Source organism: Panicum virgatum, chromosome 5K (genome assembly GCF_016808335.1).
Source record: "Panicum virgatum strain AP13 chromosome 5K, P.virgatum_v5, whole genome shotgun sequence".
In the NCBI taxonomy this organism is placed as follows: domain Eukaryota; kingdom Viridiplantae; phylum Streptophyta; class Magnoliopsida; order Poales; family Poaceae; genus Panicum; species Panicum virgatum.
The window spans coordinates 1,834,506-1,846,399 of record NC_053140.1 but is presented as its reverse complement, the minus strand read 5'-3'; the positions used below and the strand labels follow the sequence as shown (position 1 = coordinate 1,846,399).

The 11,894-nt window shown below is 45.5% G+C and overlaps 1 protein-coding gene and 1 long non-coding RNA gene across 2 annotated transcripts; both read right to left on the bottom strand.

Moving 5' to 3' along the window:
• Nucleotides 1-242: 242 nt before the first annotated feature.
• On the bottom strand, nucleotides 243-1,795 carry LOC120709409 (cysteine synthase-like). Its single transcript, XM_039995045.1, has 5 exons — nucleotides 1,777-1,795; nucleotides 1,252-1,410; nucleotides 664-794; nucleotides 546-608; nucleotides 243-455 (listed from the first exon to the last, which is right to left on the bottom strand). The coding sequence occupies exons 1-5, from the start codon at nucleotides 1,793-1,795 to the stop codon at nucleotides 243-245; spliced, it is 585 nt and encodes a 194-aa protein (XP_039850979.1).
• Nucleotides 1,796-4,814: 3,019 nt separating this feature from the next.
• LOC120710407 lies at nucleotides 4,815-6,712 on the bottom strand. Its single transcript, XR_005689885.1, has 2 exons — nucleotides 6,082-6,712; nucleotides 4,815-5,509 (listed from the first exon to the last, which is right to left on the bottom strand). It is a non-coding gene; the product is annotated as an uncharacterized LOC120710407 (long non-coding RNA).
• Between the last annotated feature and the right edge of the window lie 5,182 nt (nucleotides 6,713-11,894).

Here is an 11,894-nt window from a genome sequence, read left to right as displayed (position 1 = left end):
CCATACCCATTGTTCCGAGATCCTGCACTTACCCTGCAAGCTAGAAATCGTTGTTGAAAGTGTGTTGGATATATTAACATATAGCATGGACGATAGTCAGTTTGTGCTTAGAAAATGATACGATCAAGTAACATTTTGAAATAAACTTGGGACACGTTACTTGCCCAATTGGTCCTCCAGTTAGTTCATACAAATTCCTTGAATATAAATTCCATTGCAAAATTACACAATTCATTGTGGTATCACTGTATATGAGCTACGACATATAGCAGATGCCGATTGGGCGTTTGTCGGCTGGAACTTTGGAGGACAGCCCTCTTCTGTTGAGATCTAAATGTCATTGCAATACACTCCTCTCTCACATCTGCAAATAGGTCGGAGTTCATGTATTTCTCGCCCCGGCTTGGGAACATGGTGACAATCATCTTCCCCTTGTTTTCTTCCCTCGACGCGACCTAAAGACACATTAATTTGAAGGTTTACTGATACATTTCTGAATGGATAAAAAATATTAGAAGAACCTTTAGTTATGATATATTGCAAACCTTCAAGCAAGCTGCCAAGTTTGCTCCAGAAGATATGCCCACAAGGAGGCCCTCTTCCTTCCTCTTAATGAAAAAACGTGCTCAGGCACGGTCGCGAAAAAAAGGAGGCCCTCCTGGCCAGCCTCCTTGCATTCCCTATCGCCTCCTCAGTGGTCACTGTGACAGCATCATCAATAACCGAGGTGTCCAGTACTTCAGGTATAAATCCTGGTCCTATGCCCTGGATTTTATGTTTGCCAGGTTCTCCACCTGAAGGATAGCAATACTATAGCAATACTGTGTCACTATGTCATTGCCAATCAATGTGCAAATTTTATTGGTATTGTTCATTGTAGAAAACATCTTCCTGTGCTCGCCCAAACAAAACATGCTCCACAGTCTAGACATGTATATACAGCATGCGGCATGTAACTCTGTTTCCTCCTAAACAGAACACATTTAGTGATACTCCTCTATGCTTAATAATTGGCATAGTGCGTTCGAGTTTAAAGATGAAAAATTGATGGACAATCAATAACGGATAACTATACTGCAAAGTAAAATATTTCTAGGCAAACATTAGCTACTTGATGGAATACTTTCTGCGAACACAGGAACACTCATCAATGATAAAATCTTCTCTGGCTATCTAACTTCCTTTATAGACCACAATCATGAGTCCTAAAGATCATATTCTACTAACTGGTGTTTCTGAATGTTGTGTTACCTGAAACAACTGGACTCTCTGTAGGCTCAACACAGATGATCTTGATACCTGGGTTTTGCATCTTCAGATACTTTTCAACACAAGATACCGTACCTCCTGAGCCAGAACCAGCTACAAATATGTCCACCTTGCCAGCAGTGTCCTTCCAAATCTCAGGTCCTGTAAGCAGTTTTATATTATAACAGGCAATATATTGTAAGAGCATGTAGAAACAGCACGGTGGAGCTGTTTTATATTATAAGAGCATGTGGAAACAGCACGGTGGAACCCCACTCAACAAGATATAAATTATTAAACCTGCACTCCACGCATCTGTGAGAACCGCCCAATTTGCACTCGGTTTAGGCGAAAATTATTGATTAATCCATTAAGATGAGAGTTAACACGTGTCCGTCTCTCGACACGCCACGTGTTAATCCACATCTTAGAGGCACTTAATCAACACAATTCATCTAAAACGATTGCAAATCCGGTAGTCCCGGTGTGTGCTCCAACATACACCCAGGATCCAGCAAACGCACATACCGTTTACAATCAGATACATCGCAACAGAACCACAAAGAGCAGTTTTACATTACTAGAGTTCATACAGGTTCGATATATGAGGGTTCAATCTAACTTCTATTACAAGCCTTGGGCTCACGAAAGCCATATTAAACAGAAATTTAGAATTTATTATATATACATGCTCTCACGAAGCTTGATTACGATAAAGACATACTAAGATAATGATGCCTTGTTCAAGGACATCATCACGGCCACAACGACCTACTCCTCCCCCGCATTTGGATCAGCAGGGTAGAAGTGGCCGAACATCACTTCCGGCTCACCTGCAACTAGGTTTAGAAAGCAACATGAGTACAAAAGTACTCGCAAGACTTACGCGATTAAATAAACAAGGATCATGCAAAAGCTCAAGTAAAAGCTTTAAGGTTAAGTAATTATTGCATAAGCATGAGCTCTCTAGACTATCACCTAGCAAAATTAATTGATGTTGCCCGAACCCCAAAAGTTTTAGTTGATTAAAAGCATAATATATGAAAAATATATGTGATCATAGATGTGACATGAACCAAAGCCGACAATACCGAAATTCTCTACGAGGAATTCGACGAACCAAGAGCCTGCTCATAACCGAGAGTGCGGCAATTCGAATTGATTCAAATCTTGCAAGGGTGTACTACTTTACCCACACGACGCAAGGATCATGCGGCTCACCCAACCCGCTAAAGTTGGATAAGGGGGTACTCGCGTCAACCATTCCCAACAAGGCTCGATCATTGAACTTCACACCTAGCTTACGCGTAGAGACTTAGTTCCACCGGGGGCATCTCTAAACTTTTCTACACACAGTTCCACCCGGGGACACCCATAAGCCTCTCTGCATAGCCCTTGGCCACGTATCTAGGACTGCACATCAATGATCAAGTCAAAGAAGGTAATTGGCTCATCCGTACCATTATTTAGATATGTGGTAGCACGGAAAGGTGCTCAAAGTCGATGGCATCCACGGACGGTCCTTAAACGATCCAAGTGGACAATGCCCATGTGACAATATTCTCTAGGTCCTACCATTCCGCCCGAATCTTGATACTATCACTCTAACATTACCCCTACGAACTAGTGCAAACAAGGATTATCGGTGAGTGTGACACTCCAAAACATTCCTTCCTAGCAAGCGATATAATTATTCTAAGCTGGGCTAAGCATCTAGTCAGGTTAAGTAATTAACTGACTAACAAGTGACAAGGACATGAGTGACAAATCAGGGGAGGACAATGCATGAAATCGGGTACAAGAATGCAATACATACATATTATATAACCCAACATTACCCGGTGATATAACTAACTAACTCCGATTAAATAGAAGCAAGGAATCATGCTTAGCTGCTTGCCTTGGTTAACTTCGGGCTCGACCATGAACTGGACTCCGGGTTCAAGCTCAACGGACTCGGTGGGCTCCACGGGTTCGACCTCCGACGGTTCGGTCACTATAATGCATGAATGCGATGTAAGAATTAAGAAATAAACTTATACAGCAAACATAAATCATGGAATAAATTGAGAATGCAGAAGACATTACAAAGAGCTCATGAAACTTGGTTTTGCAGCAAAAGCATTTTTTCTAGAATTAATCATAAATATATGAAGTTTCAGCCATTAGAAACAAGACAAATCAAAAAAGGCATGACAACATAACTAAACAAATCCAAGAAAATTAACATAGATACTAGGCATTATAAAAAAGCTAATAAAACTAGTTTCACCATTTTACCACTTTCCAGAAAAAAGTTATGCAATAAACCACATTTTGGACAGCAAGCAAGAAATCGAGATAAAACCCTAATAAACAGCAAGGAAACATAAGATCAAGTTGCATCACTGGAAACTAAACTTCACAAGGAACCTATCAAAATTTGGTTTGACATTTTTCGAGCAATATACAAATAACTAAGCATTAAACTCACTTTTGCAAGATAAAACTATAAATAATTCTATAGCAAGATAACATACAAAACAATATTTTTTCCTAAGTAGATCTCAGCGGTACGAACCCAACAAAATAAGTTTTGTATTTTTCCAAGGTCTGCAGATTTTCTACGCATTTTTCAAGTTTGCTGCTCAAATAAAACTCGTTGAAAACGCTAGGTGCACCCGGGGTCAGCGGCCCACCCAGGCCGGGTCAAGGAGAGGCCGGGCCTTGACTGCGGCGTGGGCGCGGCCACGGCGCGCGCAGCGTGGCGACGGCGAGCGGCGGCGGCGCGAGGCGGCGCGGCGAGGCGAAGCCGAAGCGAGGCAGGGGAGGTGCGCACGGGGTGGAGGGGATGGTGGCGAGCCTCACCGGCGGCGGTGCAGGCGAGGAGCGGCGACGGACGGGCGACATGGCGGCGTTGGGCGGCGACGGGCGGATGGCGACGCCGGCGGCCCTGTGCGGTGAGGGAGGAGGCCGAGTGAGGAGGGAAATTGGAGGAGGACGACGCGAGGAAACTTCCCATGAGACGAATTGGCGCGGCACTCACCGGAGAAGACGAATCGTGGCCGGCAGCGGAGCTCCAGGCGGCGGCAATGGAGGGCTAGGGTTTGGGGGGAAGAATGAGGTCGCGGAGGATAAGGCTGGGGCTGGGTCGTGGAGGATAAGGGCGAGCGGCAGGACGTGCGCGGTGCGAGGATCGCTGGCGCGTGGCACGAGGTTGGCCGGCGGCGTGGTGACGCGTGTGTGCCGCGACAGAGCAGGGAGAAGGAGAGGAGGGGGCTGACGGGTGGGCCCGGGCGAGGAAAAATAAACAAATCAAGTTTGAAATTCGAAACGAAAGTATTCCCGGGCTAAAAAATTCACCAAATTTTTATTGGAGATAGATAAAATCAATAAGAACACAATACAACAAGAATCACTCGAAAATCATTTGTAATTTGGTCGTAACAAAAAGAACAAAGAGACCATTCCTGAAATTTCCGAGAATTTTGTGGCTCTGCTCAAAAGTCATAAAATCCTGAAAAAATATTTTTAAATCAACATTTGAAATCTAGTATTTAAATAAAATTTTTGGGGGCCAAGTTGCATAACAAAATTTGAACTTTCTTAATAAGCACCTGTACATCCATCCATACACAAAATTGAATTCAAAACAAAGCACACATGCACATGATGCTCCTTTATGCCTTAATGATGCACATGATGATATGGTTAACAAGTTAATCATGTTTAAATTTTTCGAGTCGTGACAACATGCACCTTGCAGCCATAGTCTTTCATCAGAACCTCAGGGGCAACATAGTAAGGACTTCCAACGACATCCGAAAATATTTCACCTGTAACCAGTTCCAAGTCAACACAGACTGCACGAGAAATAGATAATAACTTTTAGACAATACTATCACTTCTGGATCTTCTCTTTTTTGTGCAAAAGTATCATTTCTGGATCTTGTGCTCTCACATGATCTGAAGTCCACCGAAGCAAGCAACTCTAGTTGTGCCCCATTTATGGGTCAGTTTGTTCGGTGCCTCTCAATTTAGAAAGAAGATATTTCATCTCCAGCACTGCACCACAGGCCCTTGCTGCAGCTCATCTCACCACCAAAAAAAACATACCCTCACAAAACCTCTTCTCCACCTATTAATCATTCCTACTACTAAAATTGATGAAAGAATGAGGGTATATAAATAAATAACAAATGCACATTAATTAGATTGAGATCTTACCTTCCATGTCAATCTCCTGCTTTCACGGCCATGATAGAGTTCATAAAAAACCAAGCTGCATAAACATCCACTAAATCATTTTTGCAAAATACTTCTCCCACATCTGCATGATAACTTAGTGGGTTTAAAACATCGCTAATTGCATGTGGAGCAGAACTCAGAATAAACCAAAATTTATCCCAGTAGTACTTGAAAGGAATCAATCATGTAGACTTGTAGTTGGATGCATATCCCTTAAGCACCGGAAAGAAATCAATCATTATTGAGGATATTTTTCAAGTTATTTAATCTGTCATTACACATCACCAACCACCGAATAAGATTTTCTAATTGAGCCACATCCCATAAGCACTGGAAAGAAATCAATCATTAATGTGGCTCTTTTACTCAAGCACTGGTCATACTTGATTTAGTAACTTTATAACACTACTTTACATTGTATCAGTGGGTCAGGGCATATCCATGCATGTATGGATAATGATATTCCTATGCAGTCATGGTCATATTTGATATTATGCTGACACCGGATGGCCATGTTTGTATTGCATTTGCATCATGAACACACTATGCATCAAACAGTTCATCTCCAAAAAAGACTGATAAACTATTCAAAAATAAGAACAGTACCTTAGAAATCAGTCAAATTGATGGCAAACTTCAATAGCCATACCCTCAAACCACTGTTTCCATCTGAGTACTTCATTGCAGTTGGCCCCATGTAGCTCTACTCCATCTTGTCCTGAGCAGATTTGGGCGTCCCCAATTTCAGACAGCTACAGTGCCGGTCATCCTTATCAGTTTCCGAGCACCGCTCGATCGAAGGCGGTAAAAATTCAAAGCTTCTACGTGGCGCTCATGAACGAGATGAACGTGGCAGCAAGCAGGCTGGAGGTGGCAAATGGATCACGGTGACACTTTCAAATATATACTGCTTGGATGCAGCTCATCGTCATCCTCCCGCCATCTTTTTCCCCAAACCGAGCTCTCTGTTCCTCGTCGATTTCATCGCACTCGTTCTTGGTTCGATTCCTCGCACACACATCACCAGCAGCCCTCCCTCGAACGATTCGAAGAGCTTTTAACCCCTGCCATCGACCACCACCGCTACAGCGCCGTCGCCATCCTGTTCCTGTCCGCTGTTGTGCTGAAGGTGAGGCCGCCGGTGAGGTTGAGTGCCGGGGGTTTTGGGTCGTCTTGCAGCGTGTCTAGGAGAGGGAGTGAGGGGCGAGGAAGGTGTAGTAGGTGCTTTCTGGCCGGTTCGCGGGCGCGGGCGGCCGGAACGCGCGCGCGCCGCCGTGGCCGGCGCGGTCGCCGGGAGGTGCCGCGGAACTCTATGCTCCAGCCTTCCCGAGGACCGATTGAGGGCTGGAATGGGTTCTGGGGGTTGGAGGTGGTGCTCCTGGAGCCCCCTCCCGGCGCGGGGAGGCGCCGCCTTGGCCGGCTGGCGTTGGCCATGGTAGCCCGCCGCCGCCATGGGCGTTCCTCGCCGGGGCGCCGTGGGTTCTGGGAGTTTTGGGGGCAGGGGGCGCAAGGAGAAGGGAGAGCGGGGCCGCAGGCCTGGGGGCCGGCGAGCTGCTGGGCCGCCGCTTCCTGTCCGTGCTTGGGCGGCAAAAGCAGAGGAGGGAGGAGGCTTCCGTGAGGAAAAAAGGAGAGGAGAAGAAAAGAAAGAAAAAGAGGAGTTTAGGGGAGTTTTGTGTAAATGGTTTAGATTAATTTTGCTCTTGTGTTAAAAATTTTGTGTTTATCAAAAATTAGTGAAATAAATTTTGTTAGTCTTCTAAAATTGTTCTTTATGTTATAAAAATATAGAAACCTTAGGTTGTGAATAAGGATTTGTATTTATTTAATTCCTTTATTCGTAAAGGACATTAAATAAATGTTTAAATCCTTATTCCTTTTAAAAATAAAATTTGGTTAATTCTTAATCATTTAATAGAAATAATTAGGAATAATAAGAAATAGGAAATTAAGGTTTTTCTTAAGTAGCATAATTCAAGCAATCTTAATTAAATGTTAAACTTTGTTTAGGCTTAAATAATTAGGATTAAAGTGTGGTTAGGGTTTTTAAGTGTGTTTAGGTGTTGGGTTACAACTTTATAGAGGTATAAAGTTGGAATTCAATTCTTCCAAATATTTTGCATTCATGTACTAACATTGCATATCATTGCGACTAGAACTAGAAGTCGCGGCATCGAGCTACGACCCGAGGAACCCGCTGGAGGAGAAGAGGTGATCGTGATTGAGCACGAGCCCGAACTACAAGCTGAAGTCCCACCTCCCAAGGCTGATCAAGGCAAGCACCGGAGCATCTACGCCTACTAATTTTCTTTAACTTATGTTGTTACTTAAGTACTGCATTTGAATGCTTAAGTCTAGGAGTTGTTTGACTACCCATCTTATGCATGTTTAACTTCCTTGATTTGAGGACATATATGCCACTTTTCAACTAGTTTAGATGAACCAAGTTGTCTAAAAGTATTCTACTTTAAAAGCAATAATAGCAAGATACTAGAAAAAGGTTCACTCCATTCAGTCAAGGAAATACATGACAAGTATGGTGGTCGTTGAGTGCAGAATAGAAAAGGAGTTCTGATTCTGTGCTCACTTCCAAAGAAAGAAATAAGGATCTATGGTATGTTTAACCGTGGATCAAGTATTGAACGTACTGACTCGCATGCCGGCTGAATGGGACCGGTAAGCCCAGTAACTTGGTTGACCTAGATTCTTGAACTCGGTCACTTACCCTGCTCGACGTGGAGAGGTGGCGGGGTCGTAGCCTGAAACTCGTATTGTGGTCAGGCCCGATGGGGAGCCCAATACGGGGGTGCGAGCCCGAGTTCGGGTAGGGCGGGTTCAGGGTCTAGTATCTCCCTCGCCAAAGGTTGCCACGTGCGGTTTTCATGGAACTCGTACGTGACGTGTGATCAGGGATCCCCTGCAGGGTGTATAATTGATTTGAACCACCGCACTTCTCGGATATGAATACCGCTTGATCTCGCTTAAACATCGTTGTCGGTACCCTGTAACAGGGATACCCACTCTTACTGCAGCAAGGCAGGACCCGCGTAGTTATCCGTAGCTGCGCGGGAAAGACGGAGTAGCCAGGCCCCACAGGCCAGGCTTTTCCCCCACCAGGCCAACGGCCCCGGACCGTTCCCCGCCTGAGGATGGGCCCGGTGACGCCACGTGTCTCTAAGGAAGGGAAGCTGCGGGCTGACCGCCGAGGCCTCGGACCCCCAGAGGGGTCCGGGACCTCCTGCGCCCGTCCGGACTCTCCTCACCGTGTAGGGGTCCGGAGCCGCCACGTGTCCCGGAGACGCGGGATCGTGCGCGAGTCTTCCGCAGGAAGACTCGCTCACCTGCCGCATTTAATGTGGTGGACAAGGCGTGCTCTGCCGCCGCAGTACGCAAGACAGCCTTGTCAGGCCTCGCTGAGCACCGCGTATTACCAAGGAGCACAGTGCAGCCGCCTGTGCCGCACTCGCGCAGAGCCCGCCTGCAGCATTAAATGGATATGATAGCACGGCACTTTTCTATCATGCCGCCTACGCCGCAAGCTACACCACCCGCTTAAGCAGTGTGGCGAGCGGTGCCGCTAGCTACGACAGGCCCGACCTGACAAGACAACGCCAGGACATGATGGACGAAGGGCTCCGGGAGCAGGCGAGGGAATCCAAGGGAGAGATCTCCTTTGCCTGCGACGCCATAATGTATGAACAAGTACGTTATTTTATACTGCATCGTTGGACCCACCTGTCGGGGATCCAACAGCTGTGTACGCACCCCCTTGAGATATAAAAGGGAGGCGCTCGCTGTGCACAGGACAATCCAGACTGACTCAAGCTCTCGCAACCTTCTCACTCTCGTGGGAAGGCAATACAACACACAGTGGACGTAGGGTATTACGCTCCGGCGGCCCGAACCACTCTAAATCCTGCTGTGTTCCTCGTGTTCTTGAGTGAGACCGATCTAAGACTAGCTACCTGTAACACCCCGGGTGTTTACACAGTAATTAAATAGGTGTCTGCACAGTAATTGTGTTTGTGGCTATGCATCTTGTGCTTGAAATGCGTAAAAAGGATCTTTTTGAAATTATGAAGGTTGTATGTGTAATTATAATTTTATGCAAGGTCCTTTTTGCAGTTGTGTTGAATAGGTTGTGTAATTATAGTTTTAGTGGAGGGTGTTTGTGCAAAATTTCAGTACATTTAATGCATGGTAGTCATTTTGCTTGTAAGTCTACATTTGAAGTGATTTTGCTTTGAAAAAGACAAAATTCCTAGAATTTAAAATCCCTCTTGTGTTTTCAAATTTAGCTCTCTATCCTTTGGTCAAATAAATTTTTGCACAACATCAAAGTTGTAGCTCTTGAAAAATTGAACAACTTTCATGTTGGGCACTTTTTCTTTTGAGCTTTGGTTTAAAAGTTATCGCTGTTTTACAGTGGGATCCCTGGAACTTTTGGTAATTGCAAAACGAACCTTTTCTTCCACCTCCACCCCCCCTGCTCTGTTTTCTCTCTCGCCGCCGACAGCGCCGCCCGTCACCGCCGTGGAGCGCCTTCCCGGCCTTCCCGGCCATTAATTCGCCGTGCGCTGGCTCCCACGCGTCGCGGGCGAGCTCCTCCCCCTCCTGTTGCCTCGCGCTGGAGCCTCCACCCCTCGCCACGCACCCCCGCCGCGCCCAGAACCTCCCCGACGGCCGCCACCGCAACGCCGCCGTGGAACGGCCGCTGCAGAGCACGCCGCCCTCTTCTAGCGAGCGCTTAAGCACTACTTAAACCCCAGAGGTCGATTTCGCTCGTCCATTTCCTCTCCCCTCGCTCCCACGCCGCAGAACGCCGCCGCCGCCCCGCTTGAACCCCGGCGAGCTCCACCCCACCGCGGAGCCGCCAACCCAGACCCGCTCCACCCCTACATCCCCCACCATTAGCACCGCCTCGACCTCGCGCAACTCCCAGGCCTTTTCCCCTCGCCCAAACCTCACCAGAGCCATCCCGCCGCCGAGCTCCGAGCCCGCAGGCCGCCGTCCATCGCCGACCGCCCTCCTCCAACCCTCTCCCGACGCGCTAAGTACACCAGGAGGTCCGCCCTGGCCTGCTCTCCGTTTCCCCCAACCCCACCCTCACCGCCGGCGATCGCCGTCGCCGGTTTTGGCCGGTCAAACCACCGCCCCCTGCTCTGACTCGGCCGGGGACTTGTTTGTTAGAATTAGAGAAAGGCCAGGGGGTTATGTGAATAGACTATGACTCATTTGAATAGTGCCACTAAGGACTGCTTTGTAATGTTTTTCAGTGAACTTTGAAATGCAATATCAATTCGTACAAAATTCGTAAAATAGCAAATCTTAATGTTTTGGAATCCTCTTGAAGAGCTCTATTCAGTAGAACCAGAATATGTTAGGCTTTAGTTGCAAGTTTTTGCTGTAGATTTTGTTTTGTGTTACTAGGTATATAAATACTTGTTCTTTAATCTTTTTCTTATCTGATGCTTGAAAGCTTGTATTGCTCTGAAATTTTGGTGGTAGTTTACTCTTGTTACACTAGCTTTGCTATAAAAATTTCATGATCAGTTCTTTGTTGTAGCTTTTTATTTGATTTAATCCTTGTTTAGTATACTTTATTCATGGTAAATAGTTTCTGTTCTTAATAAATCGTGAAAATATTCCTGAGTGATCTTCTGGAGTATATTAGCTTGTCCAGGAAGTTTGAGCCTTAGTTCATGGCTAGATCAGGGGCTAAAAATAAATCTTGCTAATCTGTTGTCTGTTTTATTTATTTTCTCAGAATTATTTCGTTGTAGAAAAAATCATGAAAAATTCACAGTAGATAGATCATCCCTGTGTAGATCTCCTGTTAAATTTTGAGCTTCTGTTGTGATCTATTTTAATCTGTATAATTCAAGCTTGTACTAGGTGTTGCCTGCATAAATGTTTTATTGTGATTAAATGGCTACATTTCTTGGCATGATTTTTGTAGGGTAGCTTAGTCTGTTCATGTTCTGTTTAGGGTAATTTTTGCTAGATTTATTGCTATTTGTGATCTAAGTTGTTTATTTATTTAGCAAACCTTGAGTTAAGTGCTATGGGAATCAACCCCCACTTGTTAATGAAGTTAGTTAACTTCTTTTGTGCTGTTGATCATGATGCCTTGTGTAGTTAAATTTGTTATTTAACTACTCTATAAACGATTGCCCATGTGTGGTTGTAATGTTGTTTTTGCATTACATATAGATACGACTACTTTGTCGGACGGGACGTACGAGTTGATTCCGGAGTCTGACGGAGGTGATCTCGAAGCTCAAGTGAACACTGCGGAACTAACTGAAGCCCCGAACCAAAGTTCGGAAGAGCCTAGCGCTGAAATAGTTACCAACTACCGAGAAGGCAAGCCCCGGACATAACCTATATTTCAAATTATTATCATTTACTGTTATTACTTA